This window comes from Mauremys mutica, chromosome 6 (assembly GCF_020497125.1).
Source record: "Mauremys mutica isolate MM-2020 ecotype Southern chromosome 6, ASM2049712v1, whole genome shotgun sequence".
Taxonomy (NCBI): Eukaryota; Metazoa; Chordata; order Testudines; family Geoemydidae; genus Mauremys; species Mauremys mutica.
The window spans coordinates 91787557-91814815 of record NC_059077.1 but is presented as its reverse complement, the minus strand read 5'-3'; the positions used below and the strand labels follow the sequence as shown (position 1 = coordinate 91814815).

Sequence of the window (27259 nt, the reverse complement as noted above, 5' to 3'; positions counted from 1 at the left end):
CTTTATCTAGGGCCACAGCTGAAGATTTATTCAGCTAGTATAGAACATGGCTTCTATTTACTTAATGGTATTTCATGCAGAGAGATAGCAGCAATGTTTCTTACTCTGTGCTGACTTCCTAATTATTTCCAGGCTCAGTTAAAGAGATTGCTTTTAATCTATAAAGCCCTTTATGGTTTGGGTTCTGTCATTTTAAGGAAGCAGGATGGTCTATAGTTGAAGCACTGAACTAGGATTTAGGAAATTGAGGTTCAAGCCTGGATTCTCAAGAAATTATTTAGATACATAACTCGTCTTTATTTCACTGGGAGTTGGTCACAGACTTTTTGTTTAACCATGGGCACATAACTCAATCTCAGTTTCCCATTGATAACAAAAACTTCCCTGTCTCACATGGTTATTTTCATAAATAAAGATCTTAGAGACAATCAGATACTACATTGAAGGGGTGTGTGGAAAAACCTACTCACCACAGGCACACCCCTTCATGTCTGGGCACAGCAGCAGCTTCCCTCCTTTGGTGCTTTCTGAAATTGCAGTGATCTGAGTCCAATATGCCAATGATCTGGCACCATCAGACCAGAGGCTCAACTCAACTTTTGGGCCTTCCAGCCCTTAGCACCACGTTTTCACATCCCCACCCTAGAATGGCTAGTAGAGGAACCCAGAGTCATCCTGTTCTCTGGGTTCTAGCCCAGGGACCCTGTATGAAGCAGATGAGGTCTGTTTGTCCAGACCCTCTGCTAGATCCCAAGGCTGCTTCTGCCCATGGCCTGGAGTGAAGCATTTCTCACTGCCTCTTCCCCAGCTGACTCATCTGCAGGTCCCAAAAGAGAGGGGATCCAAATTAGTTGTGGAACAAAAGTAACATTTTATACCAGCCCTACTTGCCCCAAGGCAGCTCTGAGACTTAAGAGTGTTTAACTAGGCTCTAGCCCCCACTGGTCCGTCCTTCCTTCCAAGCAGTCACTAGTTAGGCTCTGGCCCCAGCCATACTTTCCTTAACAGGGCTTACTCAAGAGCTTTACTCCCCCTTACATTCAGCCACTACTAAGTTGGGGCTTTCCTCTTTTAGCTGCTTGCTCCAGTTTTTATACCTTTCACAGGTGTAACAGGGTGGGGCTGATTGGGCCCACAGACTCTCATTAACCCTTTTTTGGTCAGTGTGGGGTCTGTGTACTCAGTCACATGGAAGCTATGTAAGTACCTTGATAGATATTTCAGAGACTGCTTCTTTTTCCTTATGTTTTCCCCTGATATTTAACTCAAGATAGGGTACACCAGCTATCTTACCACAAATTTAAATGTTAGGAGCTGATGACAGGTTGTTCTCTAGAAAGAAATCATCCCTTCTAGTCTGAGACAGCCCAAGTTAGCTAACCTTCAGGGTATGCTGAAAGGACTATCTGTTTGCTCAGACTTTTGCCTGATGGGGTCAGTTGGAGAAGAAGAATATGTACATTGGAAAGGGGTACACAGGATTTTCTTTCATTTAAATTAGTTTTTTTGGGGGGGTGAGCCTCTAACAGACATTGGCTCTGGTTGCTAATTGTGTTTTGTATTCGCAACAAAGTATATTTACATGTGTTTATAGACAAATGATAAACATGTTTTATAAATTAAAAAGTAAACATTCTCAATAATAGTAGTAAAAGCAGGTGATATAGCAAACATTGTGTTACTTGTTGCCATACAGTTAATCACATGGAGAAGACCAGCATTATCTCTATGCCGTATCCCATATTGTGCAGATGACCTTGGATTTGTTCAGTCACCAATGGTTCATCAAGTTGTTCAGATACCAAAGAGACAGTCAAACATTATGATGAGGCATGTAGTGTAAACTCATACATGGATGGATGGATAGCTAGAGACTAGAAAATGATTGGATAGGTTCTCAATGTCAGTTAAAGGTTTATTGGTAATATTTTAGCTGTATATCAGATTTGCACCATCACCTCCATGAAGAGGACATTGTTAATAAATTCCACACAAGGGAATATAACTTTTACAAGTCCTAATGGGTGTTGATCTCTGCAACAACCACCACCATCACCTTGGTAAACCTTCTCTACATCAGAAGGTGACGTGGTCAAACCCAACTATGGTAGCAGATTCATTCACGTCTTGGTTTGATACTATCTGCCCAGGGTGAAAAAGACTGGCTCCAGCATAGGTGATTTTCCAGGCAAAGATGGAAAATTGCTCAGAGCACTCAGTCAAGGAGACTCCTCAGGCTACAGTTTGGATGAACCAGTCTCAAAAATATGTATATAAATATGTACAGTAGCTACTTGTCAAATAACTTTGTTATTTTTTGTTGGGAGGAGATATGATCTATTTATTTTGTCAGGTTATATTTCACTTGTTTAATTAAAAATACGTAAGTCTTTGAAGGGAATTAAAAGATGTTGAAAAAGAAACAGCTGAAATAAGTAGCTTTAATACTAAACTTTTATTAGGCTTGTCGGTGAAGGGAGACAATATAATACCTCTAATAGCAGCAAATAACCTGTAAGCATTTTAAATGGATTCAAATGGATTTTTCAACATCCATAAGAGATTTCATCACTCACACCATTTACCCATAAAAGCATTCCTTGGATACAGTGGGCACCCTTAGAAACTTGTTAGGTGCCTTAGTTAGATAACTTTGTCCCTTATTTGCTGTATTTTAGGTATTCCCTATAGTATGTTCGGGGAAGTTTACATAATACAGTGCACACTGAAGTAACTTACCTAAGACAAAATTAGCATATTTTAAGGGTGACCCCTCTATTGGTGTTATTTAAAAAAAAGAGGCCAAATAACTATTTCTAAAGTCTCATTTCTTCCCCTGAGTCCAAAAGAAATTAGCCAAGCATTCATTCACTGGATCATGCCGTGTTTCTCCTTCCTTGAGTAATTGTACATTATTGACCTTTGCCCTCTCCTTCCTCCTGCGCCCCTTCCCATTAACGCGTTGCCTCATTCTTTGTTTCCTATCTGAAATTAGTTTTTATGTTCCTCTGTACAGGGATCATGTCATTTTCTGTATATGGCTGTTAGACTCTTAGGCTCTGTAAAATCAAATAATACAAATATTTCGGGTTCCTGATCCTGGACATTTTAAGCATATCAGAAATCCAGCAGACTCCTGCCCTGGTTTTAAAAAAACAACCACCACCACCCCTCCCTGGAATGGAACTTATGGGTTTTTAACTGGGGTGGAGAGGTGGCTCTAGGTCAGTGACTGTACAATTATTTTCGCCCCTTTACGTCTGCAGTCTGAACTCCTACGACAGCACACTCCCGGCCGGGTCTCCCACTCCAGCTCTCTAGGTTTACAAGTGTTGAGCCGTGTTTGGAATTTCTTTCTGATTGGCTAAGCCAATGTTAGTGACATCAGCCAACTTACTTTCGATTGGCCGGCTGGTTGCTGGGACTGTAGGACTTCCAGCTAGGCAGTTAACCCGGTAAGTGCTGGAAAGCCAAACTTGGAAAGCTGCTAGGCAGAGAGGGCTATAGCTAAACCACAGGGAAAGGGATTTAGTCCAGCCGGAAAGCAGCAGAGTTCGGCACCCTGCGAGATTAAGCTGCAGTCAGAAGCAGCTCGCTAAAGAGAGTCTGATTCAGGCTGGAGCTCAATAATAAGTGATACCGATTATATATTTATTTCAGATTCCTCCCCCATCGCCCTTTTAAATCGCAGCACTCAGACTCCCGGAGTAGCACGCGGCATTGGGAGGGAATATTAGGATTGGCCGGGCTCCTCGTTTATAGACACACCTCTCATGCAAAAAGGCTCTTCTGACTGGAAGGGGGAGAAGGTAAACAGAGTTGAATCACCCTCCCCGCTGACCAATTGGTGGGGGGCTTGGAACCTTACGTGATGGGATTCTGCGAAATTGTTACTGAGCAAGAGCATGCCGGAACAGTGAGGAGCGGCAGGCGAGGGGGGAGTGCATCAGGCAGTGGGCAGAGGGGGGGCAAGTGTCTTGTAGACCTGGAGCTTTGTCTGCTATTTCAACAGAGCGTCTTGATGAGTGGGTGAATGTGCAGGGAATTCTAACGAAGGCAAAGCGGCTGGGTGCATTTCCAGAGCTCCTCCTGCGATTATTATTTTTTGGGGGAGGGGGGGAACACACCACCTTGGGTCCTTTTAAAACGCTGGATTACTTGAAATTACCACTAGTGACAGTATTTCCAAGAGAGAGCCTTATTATAGCCCGTCAATGTGCTTGTCATTGGGAGTGAATTGAAATCTGGAGTTTCTGGTGATCACGGGTAAGGGGTCTAAGCGTGCAAGAAGCCCCAGTGTAGCACCAGATTGTGGATGCTGCCTTTGGAGTCATGGATTGTTATATAAAGCTCAGTGGCTGAGATCGACTCCTTGCTTGGATACTAACGCACACCGCCCCACCCCCTCTCTACTGATCTTGCAGGCTGAAGGCACCAGTGTGCTGATTAAAAACCCCGGGGGGTACGACAGAGAAGTTTCGGTGCCTGGATTTTGGTTCTCTTCTTTGGTGGTTACTCGTCTGCAAAATGTCAGCAGTTGCCTACATGGATTTTGTTGCTGCTCAGTGTCTGGTTTCCATTTCCAATCGCTCTGTGGTACAGGAACAGGGGGCTCAGGATGCAGAGCTACTGAAAATGCCTGATGAAGAAGTGACCAAGGACCTGAATGACCCCAGGGATGCCTGGAAGGATTATTGCACATTGGTCACAATTGCTAAAAGCTTGTTGGACCTGAACAAGTACAGACCCCTCCCAACCCCTTCCATCTGCAGTGACAGTGTAGAAAGTCCAGATGAGGATGTAGGATCAGACAGCGACGTGACCACTGAATCTGGGTCGAGTCCTTCCCACAGCCCAGTGGAAAGACAGGATTCTGGCAGTGTGCCCAGCCCGCTCTCTCTCCTCCACAGTGGAGTGCCTGCAAAGGGGAAACTAGCCACTGAAAAGAGACACAAGTGTCCATACAGTGGATGTGGCAAAGTCTATGGAAAATCCTCCCATCTTAAAGCCCATTACAGAGTGCATACAGGTTAGCTGTGGTCTCTCAATTGCAGAGGGGGCTGTTGGGGTTAACTCAGTGTTGCAGAGCAGCATTGGTTATGCAACACTGATTTTAAGTCATGAACATTATCCTTGTTCTTAAATGCTGCAAATATAGACAAATAATGTTAAGGAAGTTGGTTGTCCTGGTTTGAACTCCTTAGAAATTATTTTACTATTTAACCTGTTTTCCTCCCATCCTCCATTTTTGTGTCTCATCCTTGTTGTTATTAGCTATGAATGCAATGGCTTTCTGGCTACATTCAGTCTATGAAAGCACAGTATGTTACTGAAATTATATGGAATGTTTAGGGTAGAGAGCAAAGGGTGTTCTACTGGTTTGTCATGTTACTGAGATATTTTTCTCTTCCCTGCATCTGTAACACTGAGGTTTACACTGGGAAGATCAGGCCAGTAGAGGAGCTGTTCAGTCTAAAAATGGTATATCTGCTTCTATGAGAGTAGCAAGAATTAACCAAAAATTGCATGGAAGCTGCACGCCCTGTATGCAGTAGAGCCTTTTAGGGACTGTTCAATGTTCTTTTAGCCTTATGCTTGTTTTTTGTGCTTGCCAAGCTGGCTTTATGTTTGGCCAGGAGTCTTCATAGAGTTTTAAAATAACACTGCTTAGTACAGCATAGAATTTTGACAAAATAGGGGATGATGAGTTAGCCTCTGACTAGCTACTTACCCAGTCAGATTTCAGAGCTTCATTTTATTCATCCTGTGTGTTAGGACTTGTCCCCATGAGCTCTGCTGTGAGATTAAGGGCGTGGCCAGTTTCTGAGGTCGTGGATTGATGACGAATTTTATGAATTCTCATAAGGAAACATGTAAAGTTTAACTCCTACATGAATCGGAATGTGAAAGGTCTAGTAATTAATGAACTAAGATCTGAAAAATAGACAAGGAGAAAGGCAGTGAAAATTCCACCTTTAGAAATGTAATCATCCTTGACAAGGCAAATATACTTGTGATTAATCAGCACACTGAAGGGAAGTTGTTAGGTGGTTAATATTCTAATTTAGAAAGATGATGGACTGATATGAAATCAGACTTGCTGGTATAAGGCTACAGCACACTGGGTCCTAAATTATATGGCAGCCACCTTCATTATAACCATTTATATTCTAACACTGCTTTTAGCAAACTCTCTTTGGGAAGGCATTGAGCATATTTTTAATGAGCAAATGTTTTAAGGAAATGCTCCCCCACCCCACCCATAAACATAGCAAGAATAGAGGGGAAAATTCTCTGCTGATGTAAATGGGCACAATTCCATTGACTTCAATGGAATGTGGCCCATATTTTTCAAATACAAGCACATAAGTGCAATAGACACTTAACTAGAAGGGCAGCTGCTTTGAAAGATCAGATGTTGGGTAAGTCTCAACCACTGTTTTTAACTTTCAAAGCTAAGTGCATTCCATCAGCTTTACAATTTGTGTTTTCATAGCACCTGTTCACCATCATTTTAGTCTGCTCCCACGAGGGGGCTGGATGGCTCAAAATACTAGTAATAGAGGGTTACAGTGCTATTAATTTTTACATCAGTGTTCTGATGCAGTATAGGTCAGTAGTGGCCAAAAGTAAATTACCATCATATTATGGCTTTGGTGGCCTATGTGAAATGAATTGGTAGTCTCAGTCTAGTTTCTAATGAATGGGGTTTCCACATCACTCTCCCTTTCTATCTCTCACACACACAACATAAACTCCATCATGACAAACTTGCAACGTTGTTGGCAAAATCAGTGAAGAGACTAAGGACTGAACGGACATTAGAGGGAAATTTCAAAAGCATGTAAATGACTTACAGCCAGGGCCGGCTCCAGGCACCAGCTTATCAAGCAGGTGCTTGGGGCGGCAACTCCGGAGAGGGGTGGCACTTTCACGTATTCGGTGGCAATTCGACGGAGGGTCCCTCACTCCCACGAAGGCCCTCCTGCTGAATTGCCACAGATCGCGATCGCGGCTTCTTCTTTTTTTTTTGGCTGCTTGGGGTGGCCAAACCCCTGGAGCCGGCCCTGCTTACAGCCCAAATCCTTAAAGGTACCTAGGTGCTTAAGTCCACCATTTAGGCACCACTGACACTTTCAAAGTTGCCACTGAGCTGCCACCTAACTCCAGAGATGCCTAAGTCTCCTAGCTGCCTTAGTTTCCACTGGTCAGCATTTGCAAAGCTACCCCACAGTTAATGAGCTGCTCAGAGATCCAGCTCAAGCCAAAGCCCCAAAGTGAGATTAGATGGGGGGGGGGATGCCTATCTCACTAGTGGGGCCTGATCTGGTAGGCATGCTCTGAATATGTCTTAAGACCTGATACTTGTTAGACCCCACAGCTGAAGGCAGGTCACCAGTAGGTGGAAGGACAACAGAGTGCCCATACAAAAGACATGGGGGCACAGGGAAATGTAGAATGTGTGAGAGAAAAGTATCAAGCGAGAATAGAGGAGAGGGACACTATTTTGGTTGGTAGGACATGGCCTACCTAAGTGGCTGGTCTGGCTTAGGTGCCTAACTCCAGGAGAGGGCCCATGGCTGAGGATCCTGGGCGGTGGGAGGCACCTATCTCTAGGCCACATGCAACAGGTCAGCCACTTAGGTGCCTAAGCCCCACCCCTCCCCTCAGCATTTTACTCCTGGCTAGCCTAGACAACTCCCTGGGCGGCTGACTGGCTTCTGAAAATCTCTTCCTTAGGTGCCTAACTCTCCCCATGCATTGTACAGGGAGCCTGAGTGTCTGGCTGCTTAGGGTTCAGGTGTTCAAATGCTGAGTGGAGCAATACCTAAATACCTTTAAGGATCAGGGCCTAAGTCCCATGACTTCCAATGGGACATATGCTCCTAAGTCACTTTGGCACTTTTGAAAATGTTACCCTTAACCTAACTTTTGACCCCCCTCCAGGTGGCCTATTTAGCCTGGGGGGATGGGTCACATTGACAGGGCAACAAGGATACTATTGCATTGTCCATGCTATTCCTGTTCCATAGAGGACATCAATCTCCAGTAGTGTCACAATGGGGTTTTTCACCAGGACTAAATTCATAAGACTGGATATGCTAATATACACAAGCTAGCTCAAGTGGTTTAGCGAGTGAGGTAGTATGGCAAAATATTAACCTAGCAGTAAACCCCCACCCCCAAAAAACGGCTATAGTAATTCAGATGTCCACAGGCTCTCCACAAAAACTGTAAACATGGTAATTGTAGGCTTTTTTTTCTTCAAATTGTCATACAAGTCCTTTTAATTCAAGTGTCTGAATAAAACCATTACCACACATGTAAATTGCAATAGGAGACACCATGCTTGTGCATGAGGCTGTTTAAAAGTTGCTGTAAATACGAGTTGTGTGTAAGTGTAAAAGTAGAGTCTCAAAGGAAATCAACATAACTAGAAGTTGGAAGTTTACCTTCCAATCATAGCATCTCTGTTGTAGATTACTGTGTTCTTTTCTGAACTTTCTATAATAGTGGTGGTGGAAAAAGAAGAAATTATCACAGGAAAATACACCACAGGGCACTGCTGTAATAGTTATACACTAAGAGCAGCTTTATGAAAGGAAATGGCTAAATCTGAGTTACAATTAAACTCCCATCGGACAGGCTTTCCCTTTGGCCTAGCGATACTACTTTGCATTGCAATGAGGGAGACCTGTCTTGTGCTCTCCATGCTGAAGGGCTACTAAAGCAGCATGCTTAGCTCAGGCAGCGCAGGTGAACAAGGAGAATGGTTGTGTGTCATTCAACAGCAATCCCTGTGGTTAATTCAGGAACCTCACAGATTGCCTATGGGAGCAAGGAAAGGAGTACAGTCGTGCTCAGCTTGTTGGGTTGGTAGTCATTTCATAGACCCTTATGGAGAAGGGAAAGTCCATCTGAACTTCCATTTATCTTCCTAGTAAAGAACTTTGTGGATAGAATGTAGTCCTGATTTCTAAGCCTCAACAAGTGAAGTTTGTAGGAGGAAAAAATATTCCATTTGCCCACTTTCAGCCCATAGATATAGACAGAAACTTGAGAGGAAGGGAAAGACATTTGTCCCAAAACTAGGTTTTTTTTAACTCTGTCTTTTAACTTACCCTAAGGCCTGTGTGGTGTCCTCCCTGACATTTCAGGTCCAATATTTACTCAGAACTATGGTAGCTAAATATAGGTGAAGATTTGCAAATTTCTGGCTTGCAAAAGACAAAGAAAATTACAGTATCATTTCCAGTTTGTTCCCAGAGCTCAGGTATCTATCCTATTCTGAAGTAGACATCAGCTGGAATAGCATTCTGGGTGTTGACATGCAGATTAACATACTACACATTGCTTCCAATTTCCTATCACCAGTATTGTTATAACAAGTAAGTTTTAAAGGGGAATAGAGTTTACCTAGGCCATGTATGAAGTGGATACCCATGGGAACCTAGTAAAGGGGGACTGCATGATCAGAGATTTCTTTTATCTTCTTAACTGCTAGTTCAAAACCAGCCCCTCTTGCAGAGACCAAAAGTAACCATCTGATGATTGGTTGTCTATGGCCTGCCTCATGACTCATGCTCAAAACTAGCTTGAAAATTATTTAATTTTAATGATGTCTTGGGTTTTAGACTGAAACATTATTAAGAGTGAGATTACTATTATGAATTATTTCTAGTAGCACCTATGAAGTGCTTGGAGCTTTCCAAATAGAAGAGAGGGCCTGGCCATATTCCCCAAGGACCTCACAATTTAAAGACTGTCTCTCTCTCTGTCTTGAGGATAGGGGAAAGATGCAATACATATACAATTATCTTTAGAATGTGTATACAAATAATGAAAATAGGACATGTACAATTATATCCAAACTACTTCTCAGAGTTCATGTTATCAGTGGCAGCTTTCCCATAAGCATCATGCTAGAGGTGGGTCTTCAGGAGACACTTGAATGTGGCAAGGATCTGGGTCTTCCAAATGAACTCTATAAGGCTATTCCATGCATAGGGAATAGCATAGAAGGTACAGAAACATAGGCGATGCAGTTGTAGATAGACGGGCAGTTGAGACTGAAGTCATGGTGCAGTGGAGAGGCCAGGTAGAAGTGGGTGGATGGCTGATTTAGAGTAGTACAGGGCATTAACTTGAAAATAGTCTCTGTTGCCAATTTATATTTTGAATGAGGGTAGAGAGCTAGGGTTTATAGGCTTTTAAAAGTTTTTAATAAAAAAATATGGAAGGTGAAAGGAGGATGTAAACAAGGAGGGTGAAAGAACGCCAGTAATTGGACAAATGGCAATTGGTGATGTTGGTTTCCCCCCATATGGCAAGAGAGGAAATGGGCAGCAACATATATACCAGGAGGCCAATTCTGTGGGCTGTTACAGGATTAGTAGAAACCTACTCAGTTAGGAAACCCAGGCAGACCAGAGGCCCTGAGTGCTCCATGCAGCAGATGCACTTGCTCCTAAGATTTGGCTGTAAATCCTTGTGTATATCAAATATTCATAATGAATAAGGATTTCCCTGTATTATAAGTGCTTGGAAGATACAGATCCCCTTGAGAGTGCTATAAAGTGCATGAGGTATATACATTCTCTGCCTCCTCAATAGGGCCTTAGAGCAGCACATGTCAATATGTGAGTCTGAACCAGTCCAACAGTGCTAGAGTTTTGTAACAATATAACAGCAGCTATGCCCTTAAACTCCTCCTTTGACATTTTGCCCTTGATGATATTCCGTGATAGGTTAAGGGCGGAGACATGGAGCCACAGATCTGAGTTCTACTGTCTGGGGGGGAAGGCAGGGAGCAGCATTTCTGTCACAACAGAGACACAACTGATTGATGTTGCAACACAAACTGCATCGTGAATCCAGGCCCCTTATCAGTTTAGGCTGCTCCTGACTGCATTTCTTTCCCATTTATTTTCTGAACTATTCCTAGTTTGTCAGACAGCACAGATGTGTATTTTAATGGACAAAGTTTGGAGCATTTTCTTGGTGCTTTTGAGTTTCAAATGGAAAATCTGAAATCTAACATTTTAAGCTTCTTATTCAGTACACATTACACAGGTAGTGCATTTATAATATGGCTGAAGATCAGATAGCAGTGCTCAAAGGGCATCTTGATAAAAATGTGTGAAACCATTATTCTCAGGGATTTATAAAAATGTGAAAACTCGTAATGTTACCAGACTGAATGGACAGATTCTCTATCCAGGAGAAAATTATTTGTTTGTAATATTTGATAAAATTTGATTACATTGCTTGAAAGGCTAGAAGGTTGAGCAAGTTAGGCAAAAAATCAATCACTCATATTTTCAATATGCTTTTTCTGATGCTTTTTTGTATTTCTGTTTTTTGTTGTGTTTTTTTTAAAGAGAATTAAGTATTTGTTAAATTTCACATTTGGAAAACTACCAAAAAGTATTAGTGATCACACTACTCAATCAAAGCAAGGAAAAGCACATTTAGAAGGGAATCAGAGAGCAACAAAGTAGCCTTATCTCAACTGCTTTACTTCATCCTTTCACACCAAGAATGTAACTCCTGTTGCCAGCAGAGGACGTATTGGAAGAGCTGACTCTAATGAGTTATTGCACCTTGTTGTGTCTTGGTACTGGAGAACATTTGGTATATTTCTTCCTAACCTGATTTTGTCCATTTGTGTGTGAATCCATTAGGATCACTGTGGGTGAGTACATTCACCTTCAGTTCACCGAACTGCAATACGACACCATCCTCACATTCATAAACTGACAGAGCTGCCAAACCTGAAAGAGAGGAAAGGGTTGGGAAAACCAAGTTAAGTTTAAACGGCCAAATCCTAGGATAGCACGAACAGAGCCCATTTCAAATCGTTTTATGATTGTCTCAATCCTGTATTTAGATGCCAGCCAAGCACTCTTGTGCCGGAATGCTCTGCGTGCACTTTTTTGGGGGAGCCAGAATGGTGTTCCAGTACTGCTGATAATTGTAAAGTAAACCAATGATAGTGGTTATTGCTTTCATTCTTCACCTTGCACTGTGTGTGGTCGGTGCCTATGCAGCAAAAGGTGCATTCGGGATCTTTCTTTTTTTTTTTTTAAATGGCTTGAGAACTGATGCTAATTATAACGACTTGCACCCTATAAATGCCTAAGACATATAGAGTCTCAGGTTGTCCTGTAGAATAGTCTAGTACACTTTACGTGATGAATAATTATTCAACTAGGGAATTCATAGATAATAATGAGAACTTTCTCTTTTTTTTTTGCTTCTGAACATAGGGGCAACAGATGTTAATTGGTGCAGTCAAAGATGTATTGAAGGAATCATAGCAATACTGAGATTAAGTTTGGTGGATATGTGTATGTTGTGGCAATGGATCTTACCCATACTTGAGCAATTTGAGAAGCTAACTGCCATTTAAATCTCCCAGCACATCTGTCATGTCTGCCCACAAAATTACTATCTACGGGGCACAGGAACATACCACACTGTGGGTTGTACTTGCTCCAAGCAAGGCTAGCTACTGTGTTGCCCACATCACTGTGAGGCTCCATTGGTACAGTGCCACTGTAGATACAAAGTGCTGGTGCAATAATCTCTATGGTGCAAATTGGCCTCCCATCACTGTCTCACAGAGCACTAGCCACTACGTAGGGGGCTTGTTTGGCCTAGTTCTTCTACCTTGTTGGTACAGGATCAAGTTTTCTGGAAGTCCCTTGCCTACACATATAGTACTTCATACTTTTGATCTCATTGTGTACTGGTTTTTTTGCCAGCACTCGTAGCTTTGCGGTCATTGTGTGTTTCAGCAAGCCAATTTTGGAACATATTTCAGAAGGAAAAAGCTATTGTGCAGGAATGCTGCCAGCTGGCCAGAGGCAGATACCCAGGTGCTTGAGAGATTCAATTGCAGTTGAACTCTAATTAGGAAAACTTTGGATTATGACTGAGTGATGCAAATATAGTGCATGGCAGGGAATCACCCACTTGGGGGAAAGACACTACCAGGAGAAAAGTAAAAGGGCCTGAGATAACTGCAGCCAGTCTGGGGTAAGGAGGAAAACCTGTCTTTTTTCCCAATGAATTGGACAGTATTTTTGGCACTCATCCATCTACAGAGCCTGAGGTACTTTGGATGACACTGTGACACCTAGCACCTGGGCCATCAGGAGAAGAGGAAGGAAAAATATTCATCATAGCCCAGTCCATGACAAGGGATGTGGGCCAGGACCAGGAGGTGCCTGAGACCATACCAGGATTCCAAGACCTCTTTGGAGAAGCTCAAGATCTGGCTACAGCAGCCAAACAGGTTGGGGGTGGACGTAGGAAACAAAGGAGCACGCAAGGTACATTGGATTTTATTATTTTCAGCAATCAGGATTGGTTTTGCATGCCTGGGGGCTCTGGGAACATGTTCTTGGATTCTTTCAAACACCATACTCTGACTGTGGGTGGTTACAAGATCACATGGTGCTAGAAGACCCCATTCTCCCTGGCTCTGCCACTACATCATAAGTGACCGCTTTCTTTACCCTCCCTCCCCGCTTCAGCTCCCCCAGATTCTATCAGGATGGACAAGCCCCACCATAATTCTCCACACTTGGCAACATAGCCAGGTGTCCCAAGTAAGGGCAGATGTTTCAGGCATGCAGTGAACTGCAGCTGGCTGAGACATGTCACAGGGCCAGGCTCAAAATGGAGGTCAAGCAAGGAAAACCTGTTCCAAAAGTCAAACAAACCCTGACATATACTAAATGTAAAAGCAAGAGTATTATTACAAGAAACTACATACTGGGTAGCATGATCCCACCATGTACATGACATCGTCTCAGTCAGCCCATGTATCGGAAAAAGGCATCTGTTTAGCTATCCACTCTTATCAAGCTGTAATTATAGTTCATTCTGCCTTTCTATTTAACATATGAGACACAGGCAAAAGCATTACTCAATAACAAGCTGCTCTATACTAACCATCAGTGAGGGTGTGGAATAATGACTATGTCAAACTTCACTGTGGTCAGCTAACAATGCAGGGCAGAAATCTAGAAGAGAGAATGTATTTTAGCCATATTTTTCCACAGTCCTCTGTGAATAATCGCTGAAAGTCTTTTGTAAAAATCAATGCTCAATCTGAGCAATCAAATTAGGGGTAATACTAATTTCCCTATACACCCACAGAAGTTCACTACACCTCTTCAGTCCTAGAACATATCCTATATTTAGCCATGAGAACAACCCAAGTGTAGGATTATCAACTTTGCTCCTAACTTGTTCAAACCAACCGGTCCTTTCCCATTCTGGAATCCTCAGCACAAAGATTTTCTCTATCTCCTGTTTGCCTGGATTACGCAATTTTTTAGTCCCATTGAACTACAGCCACCAAGCCCCACCCCTGCACACATTGTTTTCATTCCCGCTGGTTAAGAATTGGTTTTAAATTAGGGAGAGAATGTTAGTTTATATTCTTATCATCTTTAAATAGTAAGAACAGAGCTTCTTGCTGCAAGAAGGAATTGGAGTGAGAAAGGAACCAGAAGCAGTTACTTTTATTGCATTCCTTGGTACAGACAACCCTGGAATGTCATTAATTAGCCTATTAACATTCTTCTTATTTCTGATTTCAGAGGGCCCGACTGCACCCAGGCCCAGTGTGGAAATGCTGGCACATCACAGAATGGGACGGCAAAGGCATCAGGAATCACAAATGATTGAACACTTGACCACATTTCTCACTGGAAGGAAATGGAAATGACTCACAGAGGGGCATGTAAAGGGACTCTGATACAATGTTTAGATTCAAGGAGGAAAAAGTGGGTCGTTTTTTGGAAAGACAAGACCATTTTAGGCAAGAGGACAGAAAACCAATGATGGAATTTATATGGCAGGATAGTGAAGTGATGCTGCTGGATCAAGAGGTCCATAGAAAATTTCAGAGAATACATGGAGAAGCAAAGGCACCTAGCACTATTCTCCCAGCACCTGTTTGCATTGTACACCCACCTCAGCATGATGCTATGGTACAGAACTGCAGCCCATACTGGACTGGCTCATCCCTGTCTGCTCCCTCTGCTGTGGTCTCCTGGCACTCTGGTGGTGAACAGGACAAAGAACTGGAGTATGCGGGACATACATTTTGTGGCCATATAGCCCCGTAAACCAAATTTTTGTGTGCTTGGGTTATTTTTCTCTGGTTACTTATTGGAGCTGGCCTGAATGTTTGTGGTTTTAAATAAAGTAAATTTGCACAATTTATTTCAGTGTTAAGAATCCATAAAATATACTTTTAATTTACCTTTGTTACATCACCACTTCATTATGCCATAATATTCTTTACCCAGACTCAAACTGATATGTGCATACATAAAGTGAAACCCACCATCAACAAAGGAAACAAAGATATTTAAGGGCAGCACATGCTAACCCTTCAGGCTTGAACAGGCAGAATGAACATTATCACCACACCCTCTTTACGCTACCCCGGCAAAAAGTGTACAAAGCATCTTTGATTCATTTGGTTCAGGTGCCTGGTACTGCCAACATTAACAAGTGTTACAGATTCCGGTAGCACTGCTTGTCTGCCTGTGCATAAATTGTTGCAAGTTCCTCATTCAACAGACTCTTAAACACTTCACTGTTGCTTTCACAAATGTGCGGAATGCAGCAGGCAGATATGATGTCCACTGTTGCTGATTGCACTATCGCAGCACATCAGCAAGCACCTCCACTAGCACAGTCTCTGTCAAATCAGCTATTTAATCACCATTTCTCTGGGCTTTGAGTATGACTTCATGGCCAAGGGGAGCAGTGGATTTGCAAGCTCACAGAATCACTGAAAGCCTAGAAAAGAGGATGGTCCCCTTTCTCCTACCTCTATCTGCTCTTCAAGAGTTCAAAGTTTTAACATTTTCTTGCACTAAGCTTATCCTATCTTCTGCATCCTAGTCTTCCTGTGTGGAAATGACTTTTCTGTCCCACAAAATTTTTTGAGACTTCAAAAATGTTCCCATTCTGCATCAGAATATACCTGAAATTTGAAAATTGCTTCCCCTGGATAGGGAAGAGACATTGACTATCAGCTGGTGGTTAGGGCATTTTCGGTATGCACAGGTAATGCAGGCACACCACATATTGCCTCTCCTGCAATACTTGGTGATTTTATTTTAGAAGCTCCAGCAGAAAAATTTCTGGTGAGCAAAGAGTGAGCTCTGATATTTCAGCCTGGCTTCCATTTTAAGTTCATGCCCTGGTTATTGCTGAGCTTCCGAAAGAGTTATGGGATTTTGACCTCTTCTCCCACAATTCTCTTGGAGTCCCAGAATGCATTTCCAAATGTCCTGCAAGCCAGTGCTTCAGGACTTTGTGCCAGAAGGTGTGAGATAGGCATTGAGAGGGCAGTACAACTGAAACCCTTGAGGAGAGTGCTGTACAAGGATCTGAGGTAGATCTAAACCCAAAACAGGATGGCTAATATGGACACTCTACACCAGGGGTCTGGAACCCCCAGGGGAGCCTCAAGCAGGTTTCCAGGGGTCCACCAAGCAGGGCCAGTGTTAGACTCACTGGTGCCTAGGGCAGAAAGCTGAAGCCCTGCTACATGGGACTGAAGCCAAAGCCTGAGCAAACTTAGCTTTGTAGGGGACCCTGTGGCATGGGACCCCAGGCAATTGCACTGCTTGCTACCCTCTAATGCTGGCCCTGGCTTTTATAAACAGAAAACCAGTTGTTGTGGCACAGGTGGGCCATGGAGATTTTATAGCATGGGAGGGGGAGGAGGGCTCAAAAAGAAAAAAGTTGAGAACCCCTGCTCTACACTATGAACTCCCAACAACCCCATTCTGTAGTATAGAGGCAACCATGGCCTGTGTGTGCATGCACAACAGACCTATAAAATTAATGTCTCCTTTCAGGGCAGTAGTTGTTTAAAAAGGTGTTCAACTGCACTTGGAAAAGTAGAGTGGGAAACAGAGAAACCTGGAAAACCATAGTCAGAGCTCCAAGGGTTAGAATTACTCAAACAAGTGGCTTTCCCTCTCTCTTTACTGGTGCTCTAGAGTGACTCACTACTTTTGCTACTCCTTTTATCCTTCTTCCTTGACCAAGGGCCAGGCTTTTTCTGGGCTAATTCTAAATCAAGATAGTTTCAGAGAGTCATGTCCCACCTCATGGACAACATAAGAGTCCTAGAGTCCTAACATATCCTTTTCAGTCTGGGGCAGAAAAGTCTGACAGGCACGCTGTGTAGCTAGAAGACTAAATTTCATAATATATTATCTGAGTGACTGTTTTCATCCATTAGACTCGGCTTTTACCACTTTCACTAAAGTCATGCATTCCAGTCACAAATCCTAGAAAACTAAGTAAGAGACTGAGCAGAGATTCTAATCTGGGCAAAAGAGAATACCCAGTCACAGCAAACTCTATCACTTCCGAGCTGGTGGCCAATGCCAAGACTTCCAGTTGAGGGAGAGCATTCAGCTGTGCAGTTAAAATGGTGATCGGAAGGCTCTGAATGTGGACATGAACCTGATGGCTCCTTTTACCAATCAAGAGCTTGACCTGGCTATAGATCAACGGCATCCTGATCAGGCTCCTGGTCTAGATTACATCCAAGTGTTTCTTTCTCACTTTGGGCCAATTTCCAAAAGCTGGCTATTTTGATTTTTGAATCATTGTATCCAGGTGCAGAACAAAAACTGTAGCTGTACCTAAGCCAGTGGAGCCATTGACAGACCCAGAGAGCTGCTGACTGAATTCTCTGCTGTGTGTTATTTACATGCTGTTGGAGAGACTAATCCTAATGTGAATTAGTGAGGTAGTCGAGGTACCCTCAGCTGCCTCACATTCAGGATGGAGTCAAGATGCACCCAAGAGCAGATACTGAGACACAGAAAACACATTTGAGTCAGGAAAGGAAGTTGGCGTAGTCCTTATGAATCTGACAGCAGGCTACGACACCATGTGGCACATTGGGCCGACTGCCAAGCTGCTGCAAATTATTCCTTGTAGGCCAATGGTGCAGTTCATTCAAGAAATGATCAATAACCAAAGCTTCATCCTGCAAGTTGGGGAGAAAATCATTCACCCTACCTGTCAACACAATGACCTCCCAAAAAGGGTCAGTTTTGGCTCCTCTTTTGTTCACTGTATACACATATGACCTTCCTGAAACACAGGCCAAGAAGTACGAGTATGCTGATTACATCTGTATTGAGGGCCCCAGAAATGACTTCCACAGGGTTGAAGAGAAGCTCAGCCAACACATGGCCATTTTGACCATGTATTCCAGCAGGGTAAATGAATTCTTAATGAAACCAGGACAACAGCAACCACTTTCCATTTAAACAGTTGTCTTGCCAATCAGTTCTTCTCAATCTGTGTCCCAGGATGGCTACTGAAATTCCAGCCAGTTATCAAATACTTGGGCGTAGCTGGACATACTGGCCGCACCTGAAACTCCTGAAAATGAAGATTTCTTCCCATACTGCCTTGATACGAAAACTGTCAAGAGGCTCCTGGGGAGAAGACCCTTTGGTCCTTTCTACTTCTGTATTGACCCTGCTGTTTGTTGTAGCTGAATAGTGCTCCATGTTCTGGGGGAGCAGTTGCCACATTCAGCTTGTTGACATGAAGAATTTGTCATTCATATTATTAGTGACTGCTTGAATTATACACCAACCTTCAGTCTGTATATGCTAGCACGCATAGCTCCTTCAATGAAAGACTATTAAGTCTGACAAAACTAGCCTATTACATCTCTGGCTGGCTGATGCCCCATTCTCAGGTTGGAAACAACATACAGTGCCAACTCAAAGGTCTGCTCATCTTCAGAGGAGGAGTCCCGCTCCTGTGAACTGGGGATTTTACACCCCTGCTAATCTATCAACACCTCTTTGCCAAGGCAACTCGCACACTTTTGGACAAGAGCGCTACATGCACAGAAAATCAGCGTCACCAAGGTGCTGAAAACTACATCATAGATAGGTTCTCTTTCCTACCAATGCTTCCAAACACAGTATGTAAATTCAGGAGTGCATCACTGCACCTTCTTCCTTGTCTATATGATTATACATCTTGGACCAACCTCAACAGACTACTCTCTGGCTTGTCCAGAGTTGCCACAACTATGCAACAACTTGGCCTGGTTTCTTCCCTACACTCAGCCTGTGGGACAGCATTGCAGACAATAACTCACGTTGTGGAAGCATACCCAACCAGACCTCAGAAGGGCAGTTTACAATGCCTAGCCTCCATTGATACAGAGGCTATCCTCTGCTTACAAAGCCTGGACATCGAGCTCTGACATCTACATATGATAGAGAGACTCTAAGGTCTAAAGCAGCGGTTCTCAAACTGTGGGTTGGGACCCCAAAGTGGGTCACAACCCCATTTTAATAGGGTCGCCAGGGCTGGCTTAGACTTGCTGAGACCCAGGGATGAAGCGTGGGGCCAAAGCCCCAGGTGGCAGGGCTCAAATTACAGGTCCCCTTCCTGGGGCAGAAGCTCTTGGGCTTCGGCTTTGGCCCCTCTGCCCAGGCCAGAGCTTTGGTGGGCTCAGGCTTCGGTCCACCCCCTCCTGGGGTCGTGTTGTAATTTTTGTTGTCAGAAGGAGGTCGCAGTACAATGAAGTTTGAGTACCCCTGGTCTAAAGCCACCATTTTCTGGCCAGATCTAAGAGAATCTACTCCCATCATCATTCTCCCTGAATTCTTTGCTTTTCACTTTGTCAGTAATCCTCTCCTTGACATCTTATCCTCAGTGGGCCTTTGTGATACTTTCCTCTCCTGGTTCTCTTTTTTCCTCTAGCTATTCCTTCAGCTCTAACTTCCTTCCTCTCATGCCATCTTCACTGATTAATTTTAGGGATTTTCATATCTGTGAATGCAGCCTCTGGGTGCCTAGGACACCTCTAATGGTTATTGCCCATTCTTGACATCTTTGTTTTTGAAAGTGTTCAGCAATGCATTTTAGGTTAAGGTAATGGGTTTTGCTCCTTACACCCAGATGCACATCAGTCCATGCTGCTGGATCTGACAATAAAGGGACAGTAACTTTTTAGCCTAGGAAGTTGAATTGAATTGACTTGAAGCAGCCAACCAGGAGATTGAGCAGCTTTGTTTTTCTCTATTTGGAACTGTGTTGAGGGCCTGGGTTCCCCTTTGGTTTCTTTTCTCACAACTCCAGATGACTTTGCTTAGTGAAACAGGAGTACCAGAAGAGTGTGTGTATTCAAAAATAATCATTGCATTTTTGAGGGGTGTTTGTTGACATGCTTCAGAAAGGAAAGAGAAAGTCAGCCCAAGTTTGTGGATACAACTCACACAAACCAAGTTCTAGTTATTCTGTTCTATAGAGCTCTTTATATTGCACTCATTACCACAGGATCTGCATGCCTATAAGTTGTCCTATACAAATACACTGGCCTATACTCCACTGGCAGCTGTCTTGGTGAAAATTAAAGATCCCACAACACTAGCGTTCTAATCAGGACTCTCCATCTCAATTTAGAAAACCAACAGATTTTAGGTCCTGATTCAGAAAAGCAACCCTGTTCAGGACAGTACTTAAGCATTATATGAATAAAGTTAAGCATATGCTTAAGTGCTGTCCTGAACAGCTGTTTATGAACTAGTGGTGGAAACAAATTGGCACTTTGTTTGCTTACATAGTCACTGTGCATCTAAGGTGAAATCCTGACCCCACTGTAGGCAATGGTTAAACTCTCATTGACTTCACTAGGATTTCACCTCAGGTATTTAGCATCATTGTACAGTGCTTTAGATAAGCCAAAGTATGAAAGGTAGTATTATGGAGTTGTTGATCTTGACTCCATAGTTTAAAAATGAGTCAGAAGTTTTAAGTAAGTTTAAAACCATTGTTTAGTATAAATCCCATTAAGATGGCAAACGTCCAAAACAGACTATAAAGATTAATACTATTTATATTTTTAATGGTAGTTTGATTAAAATTGGGTTATTACAGAGAATAATCAGCTTAAAATTATCCCCTTTTCTGAAGTTTTACACTGGATTGTCTCACCTGTTTTCCAACAACCTTTGAAAGAAAACTAAAGTGCCCTAGGATCTGTGCTTTGCACCACACATTGCTCTTCATGCAATGATTAATACAGTATCCTGTACAGTAAGTGTCCTTCATCGGCATCATAATTTTAAACTTTTCTCCATAACTGAAAAGAAATGCATTACATTAAACCTGCTGTAATGAGCAGTGATGCTGTAACATGGTCACTTGTGGATGGGTGAGAGAGAGAGAGCTAGAAAGAACGCAAGCCATCCCTACCCAATACTCCTCTAACCTAGGGGGAAGCTCCCTGAGCTGGAACAGAGGGTATCATAAATTCAAATGTCACCTCTATTGAATGTGGTTTATATTCCCATGAATCTTACCACCCTGATTATCAGTCAAGTCCTTGAACCCCAATTCTAGAAGGCAAGTATGAGCTGGCACCTCATTTTACAAAATAAGTTAACAGAGACATTGCAGGAGGTCACTGCAGGTACAGTCAGAAGTAGAAGCCAGGATTAACAACGGCAGCCTCAATTAGCATCCCTTCGCCACACAGCCCTTCTGATTGAATGTGCTTTGGTTGGCCTATCTTTAATTCCTAGACTCTCTTTTCAAGACGCAACGATAGACCCCAGGATTCCTGCTCTCCAGTATACTACTGTTGTCTGGTAAACAGTTTAGTAACCCCTTATAAAAGTGTGTGTCAGGTCCTCTTGTGAGTGACCTAACTGAGGGTAGCAAATACTCCTGTAGCTCTAGCAATAGAGATCTGGTTTGAGGGTTAAGGGTTCAAATCTTGCTATTGACCTGTGTGAGAGGATAGTCTGGTGGCATGTGACAGTCTATCTTTCAGGTTTTCTTTTTAAATATAACTGGTTTATTTAATTTACACAAAGAGAAGATATCCCATAACACATTTATAATTTACTATAATCTGTACTATTGGAATATGTAAATTATAGCATGACCTCAAAATACAGAGATTTTGCATTTCAACCATTGGCATCTCTCCCTTGGGTACCAATTCACTGAAGTACATGAAACCTGTATAAAACACTAGGAAATTAACACACGAAGGCTTCAGTTGGTGACAGATGAGGTTGCTTCAGGACACACCCCACCAACTGACAACCTGAAAAGTGTGGTAATAACAAGGTAATGGAAAAGTCTCCTGCATTTCTTGCCACTTTCACATGGCCTCCAGTGCTGTCAATAACACACTGCAATGCTCCACAAGGTTTCATTTCCCCCTCCACCAGATACCCACAACCAATATGTACCCCCACTTTCATCAAACATGTACTCTAATGCAAAGCCTTAAGAGTCATCTCAGCAGTGTTAAGGCAGAAAAACTTCTCAACTGTATGGAATGTATGGCAGTCAGATGTGCTCATCTGCTCATACAACAGCTTCAGAGGTTTTGCACTGGAGTTTGATAAAGTCAGGGTATATACTGGTTTTTGGTATCTGTTGGAGGGAGACATGAAACCGGTTGGAGCATTGCAGGGTGTTGTTATAGCATTATATGCTGTGTGAAAGTGGTAAGAAATGCAGGAAACTTTCCCCCTTAGCTTGTTATTCCCCATTGGTGCCGACTTTGTGATTTCCCAGGGGGTGCCCCGCCTCTTCCTGCCCCTGCTCCGCCCCTTCCCACCTCCTCTCCTGAGCATGCCCCACCCCCACTCCTCCTCCTTCCCCCCAGCACCTCTTGCACACCACTGAACAGCTGATCACAAGCAGGTGGGAGGCACTGGGGGGGAAGGGGAGGAGCTGATTGGCAGGGCTGATGGTGGGTGCTGAACCCCCACTATTTTTTTCCCCGTGGATGCTACAGCCCCGGAGTACCCACCGAGTCAGTGCCTCTGATTCCCCTGCTTTTCAGATTGTGAATGGAATACCTCACCTTAACTGTCATTAAGCCACACATGTATATGTTTATTGATTTGTGTAAGCTCTGTGATATTGTTTGGTATTGCTCTGCTGTCATCTTCTAGATTCCTGTTTTTCCTTCTAAACTTTCTGGTTTTGTCATCATTACCTTCCTACAGGTGAGCGACCATTCCCGTGCACATGGCCCGATTGCCTTAAAAAGTTCTCTCGGTCAGATGAGCTGACTCGACACTACAGAACCCACACTGGTGAAAAGCAGTTCAGGTGCCCTCTCTGTGAGAAGCGGTTCATGAGGAGCGATCACCTGACAAAGCATGCCCGTCGCCACACTGAGTTTCATCCAAGCATGATTAAGAGATCAAAAAAGTCAAGCTCCACCTCATTTTGAATGATGGACTACACTGGGGGGAAAAAGACATTGGTAAAGGCATAACTGATCAGCACAAGAAGTCTGCCACTGTACAGTTAATATTCTCTACTTGCATTTTTAAAGCACATGTAGCTGAAATTTAAAATAAATATTTTGTCCCCCGTGCTGATAACAGTCTTAAACGAGTGACTGCTGAGTGAGGTTGGGGGCAAAGATGGGGATCAGAGTAGATGATTCATTTCTTTTGTAACTTAAAGAATCAACACTGGTGTATATATGTCTGACTGGGTGGTCTGACCTGTGACTCCACAATAGTGATTCCAAGGTCTTTGTGATTGCTGTGTCATAAACATGTTTTGTTGAACAATGTAATGCTGCTTGTATTTAAAATTTGTTTAGTAAAACCACTTTCCAAATCACTTAATAATTCTCAAGTAAAATTCCATAGCACACATTTTAGAAGTGGGTTCACTTCTATCTCAGAATGATCCATCATTTAAAGACTGTTAATACATTACATGTGTTACTAATAATACCTGATTGATATACAAAAGTACGTTGAATTTATACTAAAGAAAACTGGGTCTAATTTTTCTTTGTATGAACTATACTTTTGAATGTTTTTCCCAATAAATTTGTGTACAACTTAAGCTGATACTTTAAGCAAAAAAAAAAAAAAAGGCAAAACTGACTTTTTCTGATATCATGTATATTTAGCTCTATTATTCAGTAACCAGAAAAAAAAATGTCAGCCTAAATAATGTGGCAGGAGTATGAAAGGAGAAATACACTTCTCTGGATTGTTCCTATAATTTCATTTGACAATATATACCGTACTGTACTATATAAATGCCACTAACAGTGCTTTATTCTGCTGTTTTATTTGAATGGATGCACAACAGCAACTACCATCTTTAGAAACTGCTGCTTTTTAAAAAAAAAATTCCCTTCATACACTTGCCTTAAAGATTTATTCTCTTCATACACTTGTTCAACTCCTATAAATTCCAGTGGGAGTTGTGTGTGCTGTGGAGAGACTAGATCTTTCCTTAAGAGCACTCTGTGTTAATGGAAACAGGTAAGTCTCCTTTATCTTTTCATAGGTGTTATATAGAGTTGAGGGGGGAATCATGAGATAATTAGAACTACAATAAAGAAGGCATGTCATATTATTCCTTATGACATGAGCCTCACTCCTAGATACCTTGTATAGTACTTGTGTGTCATATACAACATATTTTATTATAATGGCAATATTACATTTATTTAAAAGCTATGATTTGCTCTTTAAGAGGAGTTAAGACATCATTGAAGGAAAACTTAAGATCATTTATATTATCTGAGTTTTCCTCTCTGTTAAGTTAAAAGCATGAACTTTAAAAAAAAACAACGTATTAAGGATTTTTCCCTCTTTATCCACTTGTATGGTGGAGAATTATGTTTACACACTTTTCTTTCCAGAAACATTCTTCTGGTCTTTTGTTTTTACCCCTCCTTCAAAAGAAGGAAGGTGAGGTGCAGCCCTATTACAGACATCCAGGGCCAAATTCATCTCTGAATTAACCACATTGAAGTCAGTGGTGTTCCACTGGGGATGTTATTTGGGTCCTCTTGTAAAACTTTGTATATAAAATCTTGTTAGTACACCTGCAGCTACAGTTATCTTCTTATTGTTTCACCTGATAAAAAAAGCTTGCTTCCTAGAAATAAACAAAAATCGACTCAGAAGTAGAAAATTTTCTTCTACAATTATACCTGGCTTCCAGCTTTAGAGATCAGTTTGTCTATAGCATTTTTACTTGTGTAGTTCATTAGAAATTCTGTCGATGTGAAGAGAACTGCTTTTAAGGCATTAGGGATATTGAGCAGTCTGTGGAATAAAAAGGGAGGCGTTTTCTTCAGTGAAGACATCAGGAAACCAAGCACACTTTCTACCTCCGTTTCAGCTTTTTGAAACAGTTATTTTAAGAAACAAGCATTAATTTCTGGTGTCCAAAATAAGTTGTAGGGACATTTGTTCTTCCTAATAAAATAGGTAGCCTGGCTATATCTATTGACCCAGTATAAAAAATGTATTCTGCTTACCAGTACTGTAACTGCTGCCTTGGGGTCAGGACCATGTGGTAGCCCAGCAACTCACAAAGTAATATTTTTACACTCGTCCTCCCCTTCTCTATTAAAAAAAACAAACCTTAAGAACAGAGTTTAGAGTCAGTTCTACAATCCAGCAGCTGTTCTATGTGTACTGTTGCCATTATGTGGGACAAGTGCAGTACTTAGCAAATTAGGGACTGATCATGCGAGATGCTGAGTGTCCTTCCCTACTATTGACTATGTTGGGAGCTGTGGGTAATCAGCACCTCTTAAAAAAAATCAAAGAACAAAAAAAATCAGGCCACTTAACTACCAGTAGCAGCTTAAATATGGATATAGGTGTCGAGCTATAGGCAACCAAGCTTGAACATTTGGGGCAGAATGTACATTTAAACAAATGTCACTAAATTGTTTTTTGTGTTATAAAAAAAATGTAAGGTACTCTCACAGGTACAAAAATGGAATGTATAAACTCATGTCTATATTTGTGAGAAGATCCTGTCTATAAAAATTCCCAAACAGAAACCAACATTCTAATTTGCTTTAATACATACTGTATCTCAGTCCAGTCCAGATGGGAATAACATGGTTCATTAACCACTAACAAAATACGTTGAGTAAGTTTTTGGTGGGGTTTTTTTTTTTTGTTTGTTTTTGTTTTTTGAGTGAAAGCAGACAATGGATTTAACATACAAAACAAATTGCAGGATAGTCATTTGTATTTTAAACTGAATTTCTGTAAGAGACTGTTGCAGGTGTTGGAAAAGAAAGAAAAATCAGGTTCTCTAATACTATATGTACTTGTCATACTATTCGGGAAATACTTAATAGTGCTGAAGTTAGGACAGCTCCTCTCCTCAGTTAAGAAAGCCCTTCACTATTGCATAGAGAAGCCAAGGCTTTAAAGGTATAGCTATACAACATACTACTTTTGTGAACAATTTTTGATGACTTACATAAACAATTCTATTTTCAGTTTGCAGATGGACTTTGTTCAGTACACACCAGACTGGACATGTTCTTCAAAATGCTGTTTTACTACAGATTAATGATCTGTACACTGTAAAATACCAACCTTTACAACAATTTAATCAGTTTTATTTTTGTACAGTATTCGTATCCTTTATAAGTTATTTCGCTGTCCTGTTTTGTAAATCACATGAACTTGTAAAAAAAAGTAGGCATAGATGTTTTTGTACATATGTATATAAATTGTCCAAATAAAGAAAGAAATAAAAAAATTATCTTGTTATGGATGATTTTAATCAGACTGTGACTGCAGAAAGGTCAATTTGGGTGACTGAAAAAACTTCCACTACTGCAGATGAAAAACATCTATGTGTTCTGCTCTCTGAAGACACTGAGTTTTCAAAGCTGACTCAGCCATTTAAGCACACACCTCCCAATTAAACTACAAAGAGTGGTGTGGCTAAATCCCTGTGTCAGTTTTAAAAATTTCAACCTTTGGTAGTGACTAAGGAGATTGGGTCTTATTTCTCTACTTTTTCAGGGCCAAATTCTCCCCTCCACTAATACAAACAGACGGGCGCTTAATTACGGTGTAACCTGCTGAGGAGAAAGAATACCAACTCTTCAGTGTGAGAAGCTGAGAAGCTTCTCTGCTATAGCTCTATGGTGTGAGGGCTCCACAGATGTTTAGAGGATAGGTGCCGGAAGAAATGCAGCTGGGGAGCAGCCACTATTCATGGCATTCTCTCCTCCTCACCAGTCAGATACCTAAGGCACTGGGCTTTTGCTGATATCCTGAGATCTGTGTGGTTCTTGAGACATTCTCTAGTTTAAGAAGTAAAACCCCCTGTTCGTTCCATACAGAGAGGGAAGGATGGTGGATCCCTACTCCTAGATGCACGTTGAAACTCAGTCAGTGTT

At 42.1% G+C, this 27259-nt stretch overlaps 1 protein-coding gene and 1 long non-coding RNA gene across 2 annotated transcripts; one reads left to right on the top strand and one right to left on the bottom strand.

The window, feature by feature from the left end:
• Positions 1–3924: 3924 nt before the first annotated feature.
• KLF9 (Kruppel like factor 9) lies at positions 3925–23939 on the top strand. The gene is made up of 2 exons (XM_045020908.1): positions 3925–5029; positions 23064–23939. Exons 1-2 carry the CDS (start codon positions 4528–4530, stop codon positions 23291–23293), a joined length of 732 nt encoding a protein of 243 aa, XP_044876843.1. The 5' UTR covers positions 3925–4527; the 3' UTR covers positions 23294–23939.
• LOC123372649 lies at positions 11639–25595 on the bottom strand. Its single transcript, XR_006580385.1, has 3 exons — positions 25361–25595; positions 13963–14033; positions 11639–11774 (listed from the first exon to the last, which is right to left on the bottom strand). It is a non-coding gene; the product is annotated as an uncharacterized LOC123372649 (long non-coding RNA).
• Positions 25596–27259: the final 1664 nt, after the last annotated feature.